Source organism: Rousettus aegyptiacus, unplaced genomic scaffold, assembly GCF_014176215.1.
Source record: "Rousettus aegyptiacus isolate mRouAeg1 unplaced genomic scaffold, mRouAeg1.p scaffold_m13_p_3, whole genome shotgun sequence".
Lineage (NCBI taxonomy): Eukaryota > Metazoa > Chordata > Mammalia > Chiroptera > Pteropodidae > Rousettus > Rousettus aegyptiacus.
In genome coordinates this window covers 118,207,476-118,229,471 of record NW_023416306.1, presented here as the reverse complement: position 1 = coordinate 118,229,471, position 21,996 = coordinate 118,207,476, and the positions used below count along the sequence as shown (strand labels likewise).

Genomic DNA, 21,996 nt, shown 5'->3' with positions numbered 1-21,996 from the left:
TATGAACAAGTTAACAAGTGTCCATTCCCCAACCCTCTAGATTAAAACTGGAATACAATTCTACTTAGTATTTGAAGTTCTGGCTATCAGAAGGGGTTCTTCAGTTCATCCCACACAGATGTGTCCATAATTCTGAAACTAATGAGCCAGCTCTCTCTAACAGGAAGGCTGGCAATTTAAAAGGACTGTCAGGGTGGCCGTATCTCATCCGCACTCCCCCTCCTCCTAAGGTTCAGTGGGTATCAGCTTGGTCTGTGTCCTAGTCTAGATTGGTACCCCCATGTACATCAATTAGGCAAAACAGTAAGCTTTCTTCTGTATTGAACTGCCCTATGTGAGGTTGGATGAAATATAGACAGACAGACAGATAAGTTCTTTGGTTTTTGATGCCAAGAATGAGAGATTGCCTTTTTCATAATGGAAATTTTCGAACTCTGTCGTTCCTCTCATCTATCCTATCACACATGTCGCTTTTCTTCCTGGAGTATTTTTAGAGCAAACAGCATAACAATTCACTCATAAATATTTCTATAGATATTTCCAATAAATAAGGAATTTTTTTAAAACACAAACATAATAGCATTCTTATACCCAAAATACTAGAAATAATTCCTTAATATCATCTAATCCCAATCTGTGTTCAATTTTGAATAATTAAGACTTTCCTTTTAAATTGGTGGTCGGTCACCAGACGAGAAGGGATTGGAGGGATGGCAAAAAAAGGTAAAAGGGATTAAGAAGTACAAATTTTCAGTTATTAAAATAGTCACAGGGATGCAAAGTACACCACAGGGAAAAGGGTCAGTAATACTGTCCTAGCTATGTATGGCGTCAAATGGGTACTACAGTGATCAGGGTGATCACTTTGTAAATTATATAACTGTCTAATACCTACGTTGTATACCTGAAACAAATACTGAATATCAACTGTGATTGAAAAATACAATTAAAAAAAAAAAAAGACTGCCCTTTTAAAATATAAGCAGTTTGTGTCTCTAGAAGTGGAAAGCTGGATTTACTTTTGAGGACAGACTTTACCTATATATTGTAAAATGCTTAATAAAATGACTATTTTGCCATCCCCAAAATCAGGGGTCAGCAAACTTTTTCTGTAAATAAATTTTAGACCTCAGGGGCAAAGAGGCAAAATCAAAGTTATTATATACTGGGAGAAAAAGTTTTTATCAACAAAATTCAAAATATAACAATTGTTTTGGTAATACAGGTCTACTAATGAGTAGAATGGAATTCTTTTTATTTTTTCTTTTTTGGCTAAGAAAAAGTTAGTTGTTCCCTATCAACAAATCAATTATAAATGTTCATCTGTAGAAACCATTCATAGCCAGGCAGCAGGCGGCATCTGGCCAGCAGACTGTAGTTTGCTAATGCCCAAGTCAAAAGAGCAAATAATTTTTTACTGAAATGAGGGGGGTTGAAAAAATGAATAAATAACTCTGCCAATAAGAGAAGAGGCATCCAAACAATGCAAAGGAAAGGGCTTGCAGAAATGACCAACTCAGCTGTTGTAGGTTAACCACACCCTATAGATCTTTAAATTGCCTTCTAGAAACTCTTGCTATACCTAACACTCTGTAAATAGACAGAGCTGGTGGTCTGGGAATTCCTTCCCCCTTGCAGCCTCCGCTTGAAACTCCCCCTCCCATCCTGAGTTAGGAAGTGCGCATAGACCCTCAGACAAAGCAATCACGGGCCCCTTGTATGGAACACTGCAGGGATATATAAGCTGTAAGAAAGCTAACTGTAAGGAGCTCATGCCTTTTGCCTCACATGCTCCACTGGCCTAATAAACTCTCCTTCCTCTAACAAAGTTGTCTGAGCGTCCAAATTTCCTCTGTCGGGTATCACTTCCTGAAACACCTAAAAATATTAATTGGCTGTCTTCGTTGTGGGCAAAATATCCCTAAAGATCATAGTTCCTTTCTGGAAAACTTTATTCCCCTTTGAGGGTCATAAAGAATTCAGAATCTGTGCTGAGAAAACTCAAGGAGGCCCCCGCGGCAGAGCATGGAGGCCAATGAGCAAAGAAGAGAAGATGGCCAGTGAGTGCCATCTGCAGAGGGGCTAGTCCTTTAGATACCACAAGCAGCCACATTGTCCAGGTTTAAAGTTTGCATGGGTGGAGGCATATGTGAGTTGTGATATTTTTTTCCTGTATTATAATCCCTTTTTGTTATGCCCAAACCTTCAGTTAACTGGTCTGGACTGTGCAAAATGTAATTAAGGGCAGAGAGAAGCAGAAGAGGCTGAGCTACAGGAAAGGTAAACTCAACGTGGCAAGACAAGGTCTCTCTCTCAACAGCACGATGGTCTGGACTGAGATAAGACACCTGGCTGGTGGCAGGTAAAGCCAAGGACAGATTTGTGGAAGCATTGCTAAGAATACTCAGAGGACTTGGGGGTCCCTGGTCGGGAGGGGGGGGGAATCTAGTAAGAAATACAGATCCACTTTGAGAAAGCTAGGACTATTGTTACGCAGACACTAAGAGAAGAGCAAACAGACTTTCATACATATGAAATGATATATAGAGAAGAGCATTCACTGCAGCACTGTTCGAAATAAAAATAGGCTGGAAACAACACAACCATGAAATGGAATACAGATTGTAAAAAAAAAAAAGAAAAGAAAATGGGGACGCTCTCTACGTGGTCAGGGGGAATGCAGAAGCTGAGAAGATGGAAGGCAGGGCTGGGAGCAAGACTTTTCACTTGGAACTTTTTCTTTAATCACATTTAATATTGTATATTTGGAACACTGAATGAAGTGTGTTTATTTGAAGTAGGCCAAAAGCTGCGTCATCTGGGCCTCACATACAGGACAGGTTTTTCAACACACGAATTCAATAGGCTTACATTAAGAGAAATGTAAATTCAAAGTTTCGTCCCACAGTCTACCTATAAATCACAAAGAGAAAAGAAACGTTTATAGTGGAGAGAGCCCAGTGACAAAATGCAGCTTTACCAAGAACGGGACAAACTAACATGACAGGCTCCTGAGGTGACACTGTGGGAGGCACACAGTCTCACAGGTGGAAGGTCTTGCCAAAACGTATAACCTGATTCTAACCATAAAAAAAAAAAAAAAAAAAATTAAACTAGACAATTCTAAATTATGGCATATGCTACAAGATAACTGTCTTGAACTCCAAAAATGCCAATGTCATGAAAGTAAAAAAAAAAAAAACAAATGTCAGCAGGCTGTTCTATATCAAAGGAAACCAAAAAAAAACACAACAACCAGTGTAGTGTGTGCTTCTTGTGGGGTTCGCACACTTAAGGGATGGGGTGGGGGTCAATAAAGATCATTTTTTGGAAAGCAGGAGAAATTCAAACTGGATTATATATGAGATGATTTTATAATACAATGTTCAATTTCTTGGATGTGATAATAGTCTGGTGCATATAGAGGAGAAAGTCGTTTTTCTTAGGAGAGGCAGGTTGAAATACTTGAGGGTGAAGCATCATGTCAAAAACTTACTTCCAAATGACTTGGCAAAAAAAAAATATACATAGGGTGATAAAACAAATGTCTCAAAATATTAATAACTGGTTAATACCTAAGAGTATGTGGGTATTCGCTGCAGTTTCTTTCAAATTTTTCATAGGTTTGAGGTTTTTGAAATAAAAATTTGGTGAGAAATTACTATTAATAATGAAAAAGACATTCAGCTGGTTTCCTAGAAAGGCTTTTTTTGGTTCAAGTTGTCAGCAAAAGTAAGCCATGTATTACAGGTGTGTAATTCACACAAGACACTGCCATGCCCATCAGCAGGAAGGCCTGTGTTTTACAGCATCTAGAGAAGACAGTTTCTGTCCACAGAGAACAGAATCTAAAAGGCAATTCTACCCATCACTGCTAGTGCATAACATCGAAATGAAGAGTTTGGTTTTCCAGGCCGAGGCCTTAATCGTGTACCAATCAGGGCACGCTCCGCTGTATTTGTCTTAATAGAACAATTTTCTGGTCTGCAAGCATTCATTGACTTGCTTGTATTTTCTGGGGAAACAAATGCTTCCCTAGCTTTATGGTGTTTCAGGCGGAAGAAAAATAGCCAACCTTCCTCGCATCAAAGGCAAAGAAGGCCAGGGATGCGAGAGTGGCAGTATAAGAAATAACAGAATTCCAGAGAGCTGAAAAAGCAGTACCCCCTCTCTAATGCACCCTCCCCTAAAATCAACCCGTCTGACCTAGAAAAGGCAAATGCAGTCATGCTAGTCTGGTGCAAAGCCTTCAACAGATAACCCTCTTCTCTACATATTAGTTTCATTCACAACTTGCTTCTGTGTCAGAGAGGTCAAAATCATTTTTAGGCCATGCAAGTTTCTTCATTAGAATGTTATTTGTGCCAAATTTTTGTTTGTTCTGATAGTGCCATGGGGTGACATAATTTTGAAAGAAGAAAACACATAACATATTATCTTACCCACTGCAGCAGCAGTCTTTGACGTAGGAAGGTTGGTGCAGTCCCCAATCCCAAACACATTTGGGTATCTCTTGTGCTGCAGAGTTTCTTTATCCAGGTCCACCCATCCAGCAGCATCAGCCACAGGACTTCTCTTGAGGACATCTGGTGGGCTCATTGGTGGTGTAACATGAAGCATTTCATACTAACAATAAAGGAGAGCATCCAAATTTGTGTTTGGATTTCTATAGGCCCACAAGTTCTCCCCCCATCTTCCTTACCCATGCACTGTACTATGGCTAGACAGAGCCTATGTGATTAGTGCTTATATTGATTCATACCTTCTCTAAGATCTTACAAGCTTCCTTGGAGTCTGGTGGTAAAATAACTAACCATCTCTTGAATCCATGTGAGTCCTTTGGGAGTTGACATGGGGGAATCCAAGATATTGGAGTGAATTTCACTAATATTTTGAAAGGACCCATTGATGTTTCTTATTGCTAAAATTTAAATGAAGGGGACGGTGTATTTCAGTTACTCTCTCCCTGACCCTTGGCTGTTGGCTTGTAAAGTCTGGTACTGCAAAGAGGTGCTTGGAGTCCCTGAAACTTATAAAGGTCATGTTAGGAGCTGGTCTGTAAGCGCCATTCCAAAATATGAGTCAACTCTCAAAATAAAGGAAGCCGTCAAAACACCAACTTAAAATAAAGGGTGGTAAGAATATGGGCTAGCACTTTAGAGAAGGAGAGAGGGGTCTGATTCAGTATTGAGTTTACTGAACAGTGTAGAAGGCAGGGTGAATTTTTTCTCCCAAATATCTTTACCAAGGTTACCCTTGGCAATAGTACACTGACCCATCCCGATCAATTCTGATGGCTCATTTAATTTTTTGTATGTTTATGTACAACTCTTCCACTTTTGGTAGTTCATCTTTTTCATTCTTTTTATTTAATAACATACCCAACTTCAGACCTACGCTCCTAAAGAGCCACCCAAGATTACCCTGAAGAGGAGCACCGACCATTTATAGCACTTTCTTTTCCTTAAAGTTAATTAAGCTTATAATTGTCTGAGAGTGGGAATAAATACAAGGCACCTTCCCAACTCCCAGTGCCATCAGTGATTGCCAAGCCCCGATGATAGCATAGGCCTCTTTATGGAAACTGGGGACTATTGACTCTCGCAAGGTCGAGACTGTCTTAAGATGCTAAAGTTTTCACCTTAATGAAGTGTTTTTGTGAACATCTGAATCAATTTGCAATTGCTAGATAAAATTAAGAAGTACAAACTGGCAGTTACAAAAATAGTCACGGGGATGTAAAGTATAGCATAGGGAATATAGTCAATAATATTGTAATAACTATGGTGTCAGATGGGTACTAGAATTATTGGGGTGATTATAAGTTATATAAATGTCTAATCTCTAAGTTGTACACCTGAAACTAATATAATACTGCATGTCGACTATAATTTTTTAATCTTTCTTTTAAATTTTAAAAAGTTAGACATTTATACAATGCATGAAGTGATCCCGCCGATTACTCTAGCACCCATCTGACATTACACACAACTATTACAATAATATTGTAATACCCAATGCTAACTGTAACTTTTTTAAATTAAATATAAATTTTAAGAGTGAAATTGAGTCTGGAAAGACAATCTGCCCCTAAATCCTATAATCCAAAAGAGACACAAATTTCTTCTCTCTTTACAATTCCCTTAGGAGAATAATATCCATTTATTTATCCATGTCCTTATCTGCAACCTCAACTATCCAGAACACAACACAGCTGAGAACCTAAGCAAAAAAGACCAAACAACAAAATGAATTTCATGCACTCAAGCTCACATACTTTGCTCATAAAAGTATGCTTTGGTCCCTCACTTGTAGCCCATTCACTTTTACTTTACATAAAATTTAACATTTAGCTATCTCTGTTTCCAGCCAATAAAAAATTACAAGCAGTAATTTAAAAGAGCTGAAGCTGGAAGGACCTCTGAAGTGACTTATAACTTCTTGACAACTAGGAAAGAAAAAAGCTGGAAAACCACAAAAAGGACACATACAAAATCAAAGAACAGAGCGGTCTGAGAACCCTTCTGTAAGGTGATAACCAGCCTTAAACCACCAGTAGCTCCTTGGAACATAACTACATAAGAGCTATTCAAAATTATGACCCTGAGCTGGGGCACCTAGATACTAGATCAGCTAGAAATCCTGTGATACCAGAAAGCAAGAAAGTGCTCAAAAATACAACGGAGACACGTCACAAGGACATAGGCAACATCTTGACCAAATCTGGGACAATTTGAGCACCAAAGTAATTAGGGACCGTAATGAATTATAAACCATTGGGTAAATAAACAGGAATTTATGAGTTCAAACATATAATGAATTAAGAGAGAAGGGAGGGCTTTTACTGACAGAATGCCAAGAGCATACTGGTAAACATGGAGAAAATGTTAGAAAATCATCATTTTGAAACTACCACAGTGAGACTGGATTAGGCAAAAATCATCAGTGGATGTAAAAGCCAGGGGGAAACTTTAATGAGGAATGAGGTGCCTGCATGATTTTAAAGTATCTCTCCATACACTTCTTATTAGTAGCAGGGGAGAAGAAGAAGAATTACACAGTGGAGAAACTGGGCCATACTTTGAACAATGATCGAAATGAACATCATCAGTGAGGGGAAGAGGAACATTGTGTGCTTTCAAATGTGTTACCCTAGAAGGACACAGCATTGCGTATGCAGCATTTCAGTCTAAAAAGCACAGCCTGAAACTAATCACAATATAGACACATCCAAATTGCGGAACATTCTATTAAAAACTAAAAGTGGTGGGAGTGGGACTGTATTATTTCTCAATGCCCGTGTCATAGGAGACAAAAAAAAAAAGGCTGTGAAAATGATCCAAATTAAAGGAAGCTAAAGAGACATCACAGAAATGCAATACCTGACTGTAGTCTGGGTTCCGTCCTGGAGGAGAAAAAGTACTATAAATGCTATTGACCAAAAAAAAAAAAAAAAAAAAACTGAAATACAAATGTTAGATTAAAATATTGTATCTGCACTAAATTTACTGAGTTGGTAGCTGTACTGTGGTTGTGCACAAGAATACCCCTATGTCTTAGGAAATTTACGGTGAAGTATTTAGGGGTAAAGGGTTATGATATATGTAATTTACCTTTAAATGCTTTGGGGAATGGGCAAGGGAGAGGAAGAGAAATTAAATGATAAAGCAAATGGGATAAAACTATATTAAATGAATCGAGGTAAGGGCTATATACAGTTTTCTGTATATACTATACATTTACTATTTTTTTTCAACTTTCTCCAAGTTGAGATTATTTCCAAATAAAAGTTTTTGAAAACTATGACCTTGAATCATCAGTAACATTTTAAATGCTAGCCAATTCACTCCATGGTTAAGATGTGTGCAATAGATTCATTAAGAGCATGAGCTAAAAATCTTAAAATGTGAAGTTTCGATGTTTAGAAGATTAGTCTTTGGTTCAATTCAATATTGCTTTTTATGGAACCCTTCATTCCTCTAAAAATGGTGAATAAATAAAATATGACTGTGCACTGTTTTCTCATTGCTAACAGTTCTTGCCAGAATGATATAAGCAAATGATTCTTGCATGCAGTCTTCTCCAGACACCTTTTCATCTTGTTCTTAATCTTTGCATACCTCTCCAAAAGTACTACCCCACTCACTGAAGGAGAAACAGACACATAGAAGCCAAGGCGATATACAAAGGCTAGATGTTTCCATATAGGGTGCAGAGCTTTCAAGGAATTTTAAGTGCTTCCTTTTATGCACAGGTGAAAGATGTTTAAAGACAGCTTCTTCCAGAGATGAAAGATAACCCTGTCATGAGCTGTTTCTCCCATGCCATAAACTGAGACAGTCGCCAAATCCTGCATTTTAGGAAGCCCTTCCTGAACTCTAGGCAGTAAATAAAGTTACAAAATATTTGGCTGCTTCAAGAGACTCCGTGCCAAGAAAAGTAGAGACACAAAACAGGATAAAAATCCAATTGGTACCAATAGATAAACACTTCTCGACTGCCATGGACTTGGCCTCTTACTTCATTCTCTTCCCCACCCATTTTGGTCCATCTTCTCCCCTATCACTGTCCTAAGATGCTCATTGTAACCAGCCCACCGAGCACACAATGATGGAGGACAGGGAAGCAGGGTCTGTGGTGCCCCCTGCATCTATGACACTTCAGCTGACAGCTTAACCCTGCCACTCACTGAAACCACTTGGGTCTCTCCAGGCTTGTCCAGGTTTTCAAAAACAGCCTCTTGTTTATCAGCTCGGACTTCAATGAGGTTTTGCTTGTAGTTAACAGTGAGGTTCCTCTCCTTGATGATCTTCTGCAGGGCATCTGCATACTTCTTAACCCCAAAAATCACTCCAAGAGAAGTGTTGAAAATGATATTGGCCTTGGATCGCTTCCCTGTCTAAGAAAAAAAGAAAGAATAGAAACAACCATCATCAACGCATTCCTCCAGCCACGTGTTTGTTTTTTTGTTTTTGTTTTTGTTTTTGTTTTTGTTTTTGTTTAACCGAAACAAGAATTAAAAGAGACCTGAAAAGAGACCTTGCCAGCTTTCTCCATCACCATACCCTGGTGGGGGAAGGTGTGGACCAATTCGTTGCCTCCTTATTTTCTGTCAGTAATACAACAACTAAGTACACAGTAGAGTAGGGGGGTAAGGTGGGCACTGTTCAATAGAAGCCCAGGTAAAAATAGAGTTGGATTGCTTATTCATATATGCATTTTTTTCATTCACTCAATACCTATTTACTGAAGTCTCAGAGTTGGCCAGATACTGCTCTAGGTGCTAAGGGGACAGCAGCAAACAAGACAAAGCTCCCATGTCCCCTTGGCTCATACACTCTAGTCACTGTTTATGTTTCTGAGAGGCTAGTATTTGTCCAACACCTGAAATAGAAACTTCTCTCAGGTCGTCCAAGAACTGGGAAAAAAGAATTAGAGAATTTCCAGGAGGGAACAAACAGCTAGTCTCTTACTCTTTTCCTTTGTTCAGCTCCATTTGGGATTTGCTCACCTGGATCTCACTATTTGAAAGAACTTAAATAGGTATGAACCTCCAAAGGCTGTGCCAGCCTGGAATTCTCATGACCCAGAATGGCCTTTCTCAGAAACAGAAACGACTGAACTGTTCCTTCATTCCCCGCCCCACGGGGTTTATGTGACTCAGGTGAAGGCCTTCCCGGTGCCAGGTTCCAAGCACACGTTCAAGCCCTCTCCAGTTCCATCTTCCCCTCCGCTTCTGCCCACCTGCCCCTTTACAGAACCAAAGGCTGCTTTGAATTCTGCCACTGCCTCGGGTCGAACCACGCTTTGGTAAACCAAATGTGACATTCCACACAAGGGCAGGAGGGCAAGAGCAGCTTACTCACGCTTCACACCATGTGTTCTTGAGCTGTAAATACCTGCTCTAACATAGAAGGTGTTTGAGGGATGCTGAGAAGATGATCCCATCCAAATATCTCTTTCCACTAAGTTTTGAAGTTCTATGTGAACAATTTTTTGCCTTTAGAATTGGCATTTTGCTATTATACTTCTAAAAATGTATATCAAGAACCAGAAAATATTCATAGCCTTGAACTTGAGTGGGGGCAGTTGAGGATATTATTATGAGTAAAAATGAACAACTGTCTAATCATATGGAAATATTTAAATACTCTCTACCATATCTCCCCAGTAGACTTATACATACATTAAAAAGTATGTTATAAAAACTATTTAACATGTAACATATTTAAATTCATATGTATAATATGATTATAACCATGTTTTAAAAAACACATAGAAAAAAATGGAAGGCCATGTTAAATTGATGACGGCAGCTATATTAAAACAATTGAGTTATGACTTCTTTTTTCAATTTTATAAACTTTGATTATAATTTTGTATGCATATAATAAAATTTAAAAATAGAAAAGGTATTTCGACATGGATAAAAATAGAATTCTGGCAATCACTGAATTAGCACGTTTGTCACTGTCCCTAGAAAGGAAGCATACCTTCCTGAAATAGGCTTCTGATAAATACATGATCTTCTGTGGGGCTCCAGCACACTTTATCGGAGTATTTGGGAAGGTAAAAATGGCATTTCCCTCCTTGAAGTCCTGCAGAGCTTTCCATGTCTTCTCTACTGTCTTAAACGAATAATTAGACCCTATTTTGGGATGGGCAAAACCTTCAGGTAGGCCTTTAATCTGCAACAAAGCACACAAAGAAAAAAATGTTAACCAAAGTGCAATGGCTTTAGAGTCCTTGCTCTTTGCTATGTTCACAACCTCACAAGCATTTCATTACAAGTATTAGCCCCCAGTCCTCACACACAATGGAGCAGGCAAGTGGGTGAGGGATCTGCTAAGATCAACGCTATAACACCTGGAGTCACCTGTCAAGCTGCGGATTGAGCTCAGACCAAGGGAACCCCTCTGCCTTGAGACCACGATCTAAATATGTCTCCTCCCACCATCAGAGTCAAGACCAAAAAAAAGCCATATTTCATTTTAGGAGAACCAGTTGCCTTACTGGAAAGGAGAAGAGTGACAGGTAGAACCAAGAGCCACACTGTCGATAAGAGCAAACTTAAATTACCCTTCATCAGGTTGTACCAAATAAAACTCTGAGTAAAAGCAGGTAATTACAAACATGAACTTGGGAACCCCACAGTTCTGGCTTGAGTCCAAGCTTTTCCACTTATGAGTGTTGTGACCCAGGGTAAATTACCTAATATCTCTAAGCCAGTGGGTCTCAAATCATGGCCTCTAGACCAGCAACACCAGCACCACCTGGGAACTTGCTGAAAATGTACATTCTCAGGCCTCACCCCCCATCTACAGAATCAGGAATTTGGGGGCAAGACCAGAAATCTGTTTTAATAGGTCCTCCAGGTGATTCTGATGCACAGTGAGGCTTGGGAAGCTTGTGTTCGTCATCTGCAAAATGGGGATAAAAGTAACTGCTTCTTAGGGTTGTTGGCGGGAGTAAATGAGACCATGTGTGTAAAGTGCTTAGAAAAAGGACATGCACCTAGTAAGTGCTCAGTGTTAGTATATTTCTACCAGTAAGATTAACTGGATACTTGTCTTAAATGTCTGAAGATTCACAGAATACAGTAAAGATGGCACAGACTGAGTTAAGAGGCTCAGGCACCAGTTCTTCTAGCAAGAGCAGGAAACCCTCAAAAAAAACAGTCATAAGATGAGCTGACCAGAACCTCTCCAAACTGTCTTCCATAACACAGGGCACAACCTTCAGAGTCACTTGACACTTATCCCTCAGTTTTCAAAGAAACAGAGTCCTACGATTTCCTCCATAACACTCAATGTTAATTATAACTCTTCCTCTGATTATTGATCATAACTCCTGCTGCAGTTTAAGTGGTTGTAATATTGGCAGTTTCGACAACAATAATTTATTATTATAAAATCACCTTACGTTTTAATGTTTCTGCATTTTCACATCTATGCTAATACTGGATATCGACTGTACTCCTCTGAGGGAGGGAAATATTATTCACCCATAGACACAGATAAGGAAACTGAAGTTGAACAGGGTTGAGAGACCTACCTAGAATCTTACAGAACTAGAAACTGAGGCCCCTGACCACTGCCTAGGGCTCTTTCCACAGGACTTTCATACTTTCTGGTTCCCAAAGCAAAACTCACTATCCAAGCAATAAACAAATAGCTGATCTCTTATCATCTTCATTGTTTCTCTCTAGTCTGAAGAAGCTATTGTTAAGGGAAAAGGTGTCATAAGGTAGTAACCAAGCTCCTTTTAGTGAGACCTGGTCATACAGGGCAGTTCATGATGCCTCATCCAATCCAAGGTGCTTCTCTGGGAACTCTAAAGCAGAGAGAGGCAGGAGTAGTCAGAGGAAGAGATGAGATCTGACCGCCTACTTTGGCTGCACAGTAATAGGCTGTATGCTGGGCGCTGTGGACTGTCCTGTCACACTGATCAGGCCAGTGATCAGGACACTGCTTGGTAGAGACCCCATAGAGCTGATGGGAGAAAGAAGCAAGAACAGCCGGGCAGAGAGAGGCTGCCTGGGGTCCAACAGAACCCAGACTGGAGATTCAGCCCTTCTGGAGGCCCAACTACATTCCTGCCCTGGAGATCCAGACACCTTGGTATCCTCGTCAAATAAGTCCCCTTTTTATTTACAAAAATCTGAGTAGTTTTCTATTGTATGCAATCAAAGAGTATTAGGTAACAGAGTAGCTTCAGTTTCCTCAGCTCTTAAGTAGAGAGAAAAATACCTATCTCACAAGTAGTTGTAAGGAATCAATATTAGATTCCTAGCATGGTCCCTGCTACATAGTATAGACTCCATAATAATAGCTACTTTTAAATTGTATTGTTTCTTGGTTTGTTGCAAGAGGCTGCTAAGGATTCTCAGCACTGATCCCTTTAAATGGTCCTCCTTACTTGGCACTGGGACTCTCAGGCAGACAGTACCATGAAGATGCACCATTTTGGCTAAGTCAACACTTCTGGGACTCTTTTAAGAGACACAGATCTCCCAGATGTTGTAATTGGCACCTTTCTCCATATAGTCTACTCCATGGCTTGTCATTATGAGAGACTCCGGACCATGGCGGCATGACTCAAATTCATCCCAACCTTCACACTAACTCATGACTTCTTTGAATCTTCGCAGAACACACCCAAGACACTGCCACCACCCTCTGCCACATGTCACAATTCTAGGTTTTTATGCAAAAACGTACTTCAAAAACTCTTACTGAAAACCAACTCAAATGAGGCCCTTGCCTGTATCACATTACTGAAGCTTGTGACCTAGTAACACTATACTTTATGTGCTTCAACTATTTATCCAGAGTTCCCAACAAAGTTCTGGAAACCATAATAATTATTGACATACTCCCTGATGTTTTAGAAAACTAAACTTGAATCTCACAATTGTCAGACAGCATCTGGCTCCATAGCTCATTGAAAAAAGAGATCTGAGGAACTTCCAAAGTAGTATTTATATTGTCGGTCACTTTGCACCAAAAAAAACCCAGCCTCTACATAGCAAAACCCAGACTTCCTTCCAGCTTCTGACAGACTAACTGCTGGTATTTAACCCTTGAAGTCTGCTTAAGAATTCATGATCTAAATCTTATTTGCAGAGGAAAATTTACTCTGTAATACAACCAACTCAGTCCTATAGAGAAAGGTAGTTTTCTTATAAGTGTGGAAAAGGCTGTTCTTTTGCAAGAATTCCCATTAAGTCATGGACATGTTTAACTCTGATTAAAGCTAAGAGCTATATCATATTATCATTGACAGAATCTTAGAGAACTTTAAAAGAACAACAACATAAAAATGCTGCTGAGAAATAAAACTTGAAGAGAATTTCTTAGTAATCTTTCTTGTCAAAATGAATACATAGCCACTAAATGCAGTGTTTAATCTTGGCATAAGTAAGCCAGTGAACACAGACGAAGTTTAAAACAGTACCTTCTCGTAGTCCAGCTGGATTCCAAGAGCAATAATAAGATATTTGTAGGAGATCTGCAATACAAAACAATGCTATTTTAGACCAAGACCCAAAAGGTGTATGTCCAAGGGCTGACCCTGGACCCAGATGTGTGTGGCCAATACCACGTTTCCATTTTTTAATGGGAATGACTTGTGTGGGTAGGTGGTGGGCAGAGCAGCAGGGAGGGACTCACATACCATTTTTTGCCATCGCGGCCACTGTTCTCTGTTGCCCCACAGCTCAGTGCTTCACAAATATTGTATAACCTGCCCAGTTTCTGAGGGCTTACGACTCCACAGTGAAGAGTCCACACTTTTTGTGTTAACATCTTTTCATGTTGAGGAATGGTAGAGGACTTTCTAATCTTAAAAACAATCAACTTTCCTTAAAATCTATGAGGTACTGTATAAATCCCAAGGAAATCTGATCTGCCATATGGATGGATCGGTATCATAATTGAGAAACTGCTCTTTTGAGTGTCATTGAAAAGGATGTGATACAATGTACCCGATTTTATTTAATGATCTGTTTAGAATATTAAGTCCCCTCTTTAAATATGAGCATTGTGATTATTCATACTGAGAGCAAAAGGCTCTATATTTATCATGATGGAAATGTGGGTTTAGTTAGGATCATGAGGAAGACATGTTGAAGCTATAAAGTATAAGCAAAAAGGATGTAAAGTAAAAAGACTTGCCTAGAAAACTGGAGATGGAGAATGAGTGGAATGAAAGTCAGGAGCCCAGAAAGGAACAACAGGTGTGAGTACCTCCCTCTTCTGCTAAATAGGAAAGCAGAACACAGAAGCTGAGCAGATCACAGTTGAAGAGAAAGGACTCCAGGACACGAGACAACTTGGCTCAGACAAGGGATTCAGGAGGAGCAAGTCACTGAAGGGGTCCTTGCCCTGGGATCCAGAAGACTCATCTCCATGGTCACTTCCACAGTGAGGCTTTCCTATGACTCTCTTCCTCCCCACTGACCCCTTCTGGAAGCTCCCTTAGCACAGTGTACATAATGCTTTATAGCACTTGTTGTGTTATATGGCAACAAGGTCCTCCCTCACTACATCGGACATGCCTAGAAGATAAAGGTTATGTCTTATTCTTTATGTTCCTAGAATCCAGCAAAGTCACTAAATTAAACCGAGGAATTCATAACGTTTGTTGGACGGATGAATGGTTGGATGATTGATTCCCGTTCCTTGTGAAAAATATAATTTATAGAAGTGGATAGATAATACATACATCATCACCCATATGATTTGCCTATCCATAGACAGTGGGTGCCCTGAAATTACTTGTTCTGTAGGAAAATGTACCAGGCCCATTAAACAGCTGACCGAACTGTGTTGAGTCAGAGGTGGCATGGGGTCTGGAGGCGAAGATATACAGATAAAACATATGAACGCCATCAACAAGGAAAGCCTGCGGTTTGTGCGTGCCTCGATGGTTCTATTAAAGCCATAACACTGATTATTTTTTAGGACTAGTAATAACAGATAAACTTAAGATCGTGAAAAAAAATTGTTAAGGGAGAATAAACCCTAAAGTAGCAAAGAATAAAAAGCAAGCCTCAAGCCTTTGAACGAGTTCAAGTTTCCAGGCTAGATGATCTAAACTCTAAAGAATTGCAAAAACTTGTAGACATGACTTTTTTGCAATTGCGAAGAAAAGTGCAGACCTTGCCAGAAGGCTAAATATGGACAAATATTCTAATTTTATACAAGGGGTGGGGTAGGTAAATTCTGAAACTAACAACTTAATAAATAGGATGTTCATCCATTTCAAAATTCTAGTTCCAGCTACTAAATAGATCCCTCTTAGTAATTTAGACAAAGAAGAGCATCGACATGGGTTCACAGATTGCAAACTTGCTTTCAATCATCAGTCTAGAACTACGCTGGCTCATAGTGGGCACTCAATAAATATTTCCTTTTCCTTTTTTGTATTCTTTTAAAAATAATAATAGCAACATTTCTTGAGCATCCACTTTATTCAACCAAGATGATATCTACCATGAGATGCAATACGCAGATTTTTGATATCTGACTATGGAATACCTTTGCTTTAAGAATCTTGGAAGAAAGTGCCACTCGTTTTTATCAACTTCTTCCCCAGCCCTAAAACAAGACAACTTCCCTAAGGGTGTAAGCCTGAGCAGTCTAAGCAGGGCTCAGAAGTGAGAACACCTATCAGTGCCTCTCATTCTTAAGAGATAAGACAAGTTTACGATCCTTAAGATGAGCACAAACGCAACCACAGAGGGCTCTGAGCTATTCCTGTAATGTAAAGGGTTCTGGTCAAGGAGGCAAGCAGTGCTGTACCAGAGGGGTGATGAGGGTTATAAAACACAAGTCTCCTGGCCCCTTGAGCTGGCAGCAGACCGAAAAGGGAAATGGTTGCCAAAGTTCAATCTCGTGAACTGAGAACAATCTTGTGTTTAATTCAGTCTGCTCCCCTGGAGATGCTGGGGGAAATAAGGAAGTTCATCAACTGGGGCAGGGAGGGAGTTAGAGGGGGGATAAAACAAAGTTTTAATTTAATTAAAATAAATAATTATTATATACTAAATATTGAATATTATTTACTTATTTGAGGATAGGGGAAGCCTTAACTTGACAGGGTGGATCATGCGAAAAAATGACCCAGAGGTTTGAACTGACCTCACGCCCAGCATGAATCAGCACTGTGGCAACTTGTTGCTAAAAAGGCAAATGCTAACTTAGGCTATATCCAGTTGTGGGAGAGAATGGTGCCACTCTGCTCTGGGCTGTTCTGTAGAGTTGCTCACTGTTCCAGGCGCCTCTTTCATGGAGGCACTAACAGACTAGACGATGTCTAAAGCATGGTAAAGAGGGGGGTGAGGGGACTGGAGACCTTGAAATCTAAGGAAGAGTTGAGGAAAGTAGGGACGGGAGGACTAGCCTATCTGATGAGAAGACTGACACAGACTATGAGAACCACCTTAAAATAGCTGAGGGGTTTCTCCACAGAAAAGGGAGAAAACGTCCTCTCCACACTGCATGAAGAACAAGGAACAAGACAGGTATTCAGTCCAATAACACCCTGGGGGCCCAAGAAAGAATAGGAAAGGTTATGGGAAGGTGCATTCTGACCCATTAAAGGCAGAACTTTCATATGATCGGTCTAAGAAATGAAGAGGGATAATGTTAGAGAACTCCTTGACCCTGAGACATATAAATACCAACTAACTTTCAATTCAACCCCCCACCCCGACATGTCCCAATCCCAATTACTTGGCTCTATTATTTTTCATTAATATTTATCACTTTCTAACACACTATATAATTTGCTTATATCTATTATTTATTGTATGTCCTTCTCCACTAGAATATAAAATCCAGGACAGTAATGACTTTTGTCTGTTTTTGTTCATTCATATGTGCTTAAAACTGTACCTAGCTTATGGTAGATGCTTAATAAATATTTGTGGGAAGGGAAGCCAGGAGACAGGCAGGTAATCTTGATCAGTGTTCAGGGAAAGGCTACACAGAATCTCTGAACTCCTTAAAATTAATGCAAAGTCGGGACTATATTTGCATTTTTCTTGAACAGGCTTTTACCAGGTGCTCAAAAGATCCATGACCCAAGGAAAGGTTAGGAGCGCTCCTGCCTAGAGAAGAGGGTCAACTTGAAAACCTTTCAGATTGCCACCGACTCTCGAATTCTGCAATTCTATTTAAATGCCAGAGTGCCTGATTCAGGAGGAGAGGGGGCAGTGTATTAAGGCCAATAACACCCTGGGGGCCCAAGAACCGTGGGTGCCTGGAGCAGGCAGGGTGCCGCATAATGTCCGCACTGCCTGCTGCTGCCATGGGCTCAGCAGCACAGGAGAGGACATGACGCTGCAGATGGCTTCGGAGCCTGTTGTTTCAACATCCTGCTCTCATCTCCTCAAACACAGGGGCAACAGTTGCTGAAAAGCTTTGATCCCTGGGCGGTGGCAATGGGAGGAGATTTCTAAATGGTGCTAAGCAGTTAAGAGCCTCAAGCTTCAGCAACAGCAATTTTTCTTAGCCCTGGCACAAACCTCAATGTCATGCCTGTCTCTTACAACAGGGGTCCCCATATGCCCACCCCTCTTCGCCTGCCCCCAGCCGCAAACCTGTACTGGTCTGTGGCCTGTTAGGAACTGGGCCCTACAGCAGGAGGTGAGCAGCAGGCAAGCAAGATATGTTTCATCTGTATTCTCAGCCCCTCCCCAGCGCATCACGGCCTCAGCTCCACCTCGAATCATCCCGCATTAGATTCACATAGGAGTAGCTGTCCCTGGTGCCAAAAAGGTTGGAGACCGCTGCCAACCTTTTTCTGGCACAGCTCCCCCTAGTGTGACTGGGACGGATATTTTCTAACATCCCCCTCCTCTGGGAGTTGCGCTGCCAGGTAGAGAAGTTGGCTATTTCAGAGGGGAAAAGAGGAAGGTGCCTGCTATTTTAACATGCAGCAGTAGTATTTGATCTGTAAGCGTGCAGGTGCAAGATACTGTGTCAAGCAACAGGGCAGAGTGGGCGTTTACAGATACTTGCCTTAGTTGCTCATTTATTAACTCAACATCACTCAGCCCTTCCTTCTGTCCCCTCCTCCATTCACCACACGCCCTCCCATCTCCTGTATTAAACACGCACGCATGCACACATATGCACGTACATCACCCTCTCACCATGAAGTTGTCCAGTCTGGTAACAGCTATGCATTCTAAAGAAGCCCTCAGATTAGCAAGAACCAAAGGACCCCAGGGGTTACCTCCTTGCCACTGTATGTGTGGACGCAGCTCTTGTCTGGGTTCAGCTCAACCACTCTAGCTTTGATCCACTCTACACCAGATGGAATCACACTCGCTGTGGGTCGACCAGACGAGGACAACTGTTTTGCACCAGCGCCCACCAGCGTCCAAATTGGCTGGTAGAAATGTCTCTGAAAAACAAAGTATTTGGGGATTCATTTCAATCTGAAGCTAATTAAAAGGGTCATAACTAAAGGTCCATTACCTAGACTCTCTCAGTTGCTCCTTCTTGGAGCCCTTGGAGCATCACATAGTCAGTCTCCAAGCTGGTCTTTCCTGTCCCTCCTCCCCTGGTGTCTCCTATTATATTAAGCTCTGAAAGGCAGTCACCTACACAAGAATTCTGCCCGTAGAAAACACAGACATTCCCCATCGACCTGTTCCCCTTCTTCTCTTTTCTCAGAGGTTTTACACCCAAAGCCAGTAAGCACCAAATGCTACCCCATAATGCAACATATGCCTAAACTTCCACAATTTTCTGGAGTTTTCTTGCTTCAGATGGTCCACTCTCAATCTGAGTTAGTTGTGAAAGCTCTTGACTCAGGGTTGAAGGGCAGATTGGATTAATGGCCTCTGAGAATTCCAGTTTACTCGTGGAGTGGACTGAGGGACCAAGAGCTCTCAATACTGCCAAAATGCCTGACTGGACAGAACTGCCAAAGCCCACAGAGAGGTGAAGAGAACATGAGGAACAGCTTTGCAATCTCCCTACAGCCATTCATGGATGTGATCCAAGAGGACGGGGGGGCAGAGGTCTCCAGTTTTGAGAGCTCAACAATTTCAAGTCCATTTGCAACAGAAAAAGAAAACACACATTCGGATTTTTTTTTTTTTTTTTTAGGCTATGAATAAGCATCAGTTCCGGCAATCACTAAACCAGACATGGGAGGGAACGTGCCAACTGCCTGAGCCACTGGCAGCTCCTTCGAGAGACTCCTCCTGTCCTACACGTCTTCGTAGGACAGGGCAGATGTGATTCTGGCCTCCTGCACTGTGCCTAGTGCCTCTGAGGAGCCCGTCTCATTACAAAGAGTAGCCCTTGTCCATGGGTTAGCTATAAACCCCACAGCCACCCGACACAGCTCCCAGATGACTGTCATTTAAAATGATGTCATTGAATTAAAGTTACTCTGAAAAGGGAAGTGGCAGAGAACACCCTCTAGTCTCCTCTCAGATCACAGCACACCAGTCAGAGACTGCAACGAAGCCTGGGCAGCCTCATTCGCTACTGGAGAGACTTCTGAAAAGGAATGTGCCGTTCTCACCCTAAACTCCCCACCAAACAGGAACCAAATCCATTTTATTTTTCCCTCCCAAGGATACAGCTCCAAACTGGTACACGCCGAATTCCTTAGGAAACAGGCAAACCACTAAAACTCTTACATATTTTTCTAAAGCTTTTGGACAATCTTAAAGTGTTTTTTTATGAAACAGTGCCTTACAATTTCCAACTTCCCTCGTGGTGTCTGCTGCCTTTTTCTGCCTTATAATCTGCTTATAAGTCTTTGCACTTAAATTTCTGAAACCCACCGACACCTTCCCAGAGGCCTCCCTGCCCCCTCAACTCATCACACTTTCTCCAGACTGGAACGAGGTAGAAAAGTATAATGACCATTGATTTTCCTCTAGACATGACATTGGAAGTGGGGGGTTTAGTGGGTTGGATCATCTCTCCCAAAGAAGGTAGGTTGCAGTCCTAACCCCGGTACGTGGGAATGTGACCTTATTTGGAAATAGGGTCTTTGCAGATGCAATCGAGTTAGGATGAGGTTACACTGGGTTCGAGCGGGTCCTGAATCCAAAGACTAGTGTCCTGATAAGGAGGTCAGGTGAAGACACCATGTGAAGAAGAACAGAGCAAAGCAACTACGAGCTAAGGAACACCAAGGACGGTGCACAGCCACCGGAAGCTGCGAGAGGGGCATGGACAGATTACCCTCCCCGCCACAGCCTTAAGGGGGAGCTTAACCCCTGTTAACACCTTGGTTTGGGGCTTCTAGCTTCCAGAACGATGAGAGAATAATTATCTATTGTTTTAAGCCACTTGGCTTGCGGTAATTTGTTATGGCAGCTTTAAGAAACTAATACAGAAAAGAAGATAAGAAGGCAGGAGATTTGTCCTCTCTCTCTTCTTCCCTTTACTTTCTCCAGTCCTTTTGGACTGCTTGCTGCTTTTTGTGCCCAGAAGGAGAAACACTAAGCCGGGACATGACAACCCAGCCAGTGCCTGACTGTCATCCCCACCCCACCCCCTAGCACACATACTCACGCACATGCCCACATGCACTCAAAGGGGGCGGCTTACCTCACTGGGCTCAATGATGGCCACATTCTCTGCACCCACTCTCCTCTTCATACGGGAAGCCATGGTGATCCCACCGCTGCCCCCACCCAGCACCAGCACCTCATAGTGGCTCTTGGCTGCTAGGCCAGCCCCTGTGTGCAGCTGAAGTGGGTCAGCCTGCTGAGCGCCCAGCCTGAGGAAGCAGGCAAAGAGCCGGGCACGGGGGCTGGACACCACAGCGACCAAGGGGGTCATCTTCACACTGGATCGGGCTAGAAAAGAATAGACAAGGCTATGAGTAAAGAAGGCGCCACTATGCAACGAAAGCATTTTCTTTCCAGAGGCAGCGGGGCTGGCATTTGGCCAGCTCCAGCTGGTGCCCACCATCTCCCCTCAGGACCACCTTCCCATCTGGCTGTGGCCCCAAGTCTCCAGAGAGTGCCCGATATGTAACTAACCAGCTAAGTTTTCCATTTCTCCCCTTCCTCCTTCTGTCAGGACATCTAGGACTTTGAACCAGGAAAGGCTTTTAAGTTATTTCTAATAGCTTGCCTGTACCCATCCTTATCTATCCAAAAATTCTAGGGCATCCTGCGGTTGCATCCTGCTGTCACCCATTCCTCTCTCAGGTGCATAGCTCAACTCGTTGGCTTTTGAGTCCATCAAAAATGTGTGAGTCCACAGACAGACCCGTACTGAAGCAGTAGTTCAGCATGAAGCTCACCTTCTGCAACTCAGAGTTCAAACCAAGGTAATCAGCGCCTCGGCCTGGCTCAGAGCTTCCGCCCTGCTCACAGCCTCTGGGCTCTGCATGCCCAGTAACTCGCAATGTGATTAAATCACAGGCTACAGACATGCAAACAAAGGCCCTCCACGCCTTTGGCAATTTCAACCAGATGATAAAAAAGTTATAAAAGGAGCCCTGGCT

The 21,996-nt window shown here is 41.7% G+C and overlaps 1 protein-coding gene across 2 annotated transcripts in view; it reads right to left on the bottom strand.

Annotated features, from left to right (window-relative positions):
- SQOR (sulfide quinone oxidoreductase) overlaps positions 1-21,996 on the bottom strand; it is a 49,657-nt gene that overhangs the window by 8,734 nt on the left and 18,927 nt on the right. For both annotated transcript variants that reach the window (XM_036218402.1, XM_016153196.2), the window contains exons 2-7: positions 21,090-21,340; positions 18,745-18,915; positions 13,957-14,010; positions 10,494-10,688; positions 8,690-8,899; positions 4,443-4,626 (exon numbers count right to left, since the gene is read on the bottom strand). In XM_036218402.1, coding sequence (XP_036074295.1) covers positions 4,443-4,626; positions 8,690-8,899; positions 10,494-10,688; positions 13,957-14,010; positions 18,745-18,915; positions 21,090-21,323 — 1,048 coding nt within the window. In that variant the 5' untranslated portion in view covers positions 21,324-21,340. The remainder of the gene's footprint in view (positions 1-4,442; positions 4,627-8,689; positions 8,900-10,493; positions 10,689-13,956; positions 14,011-18,744; positions 18,916-21,089; positions 21,341-21,996) is intronic.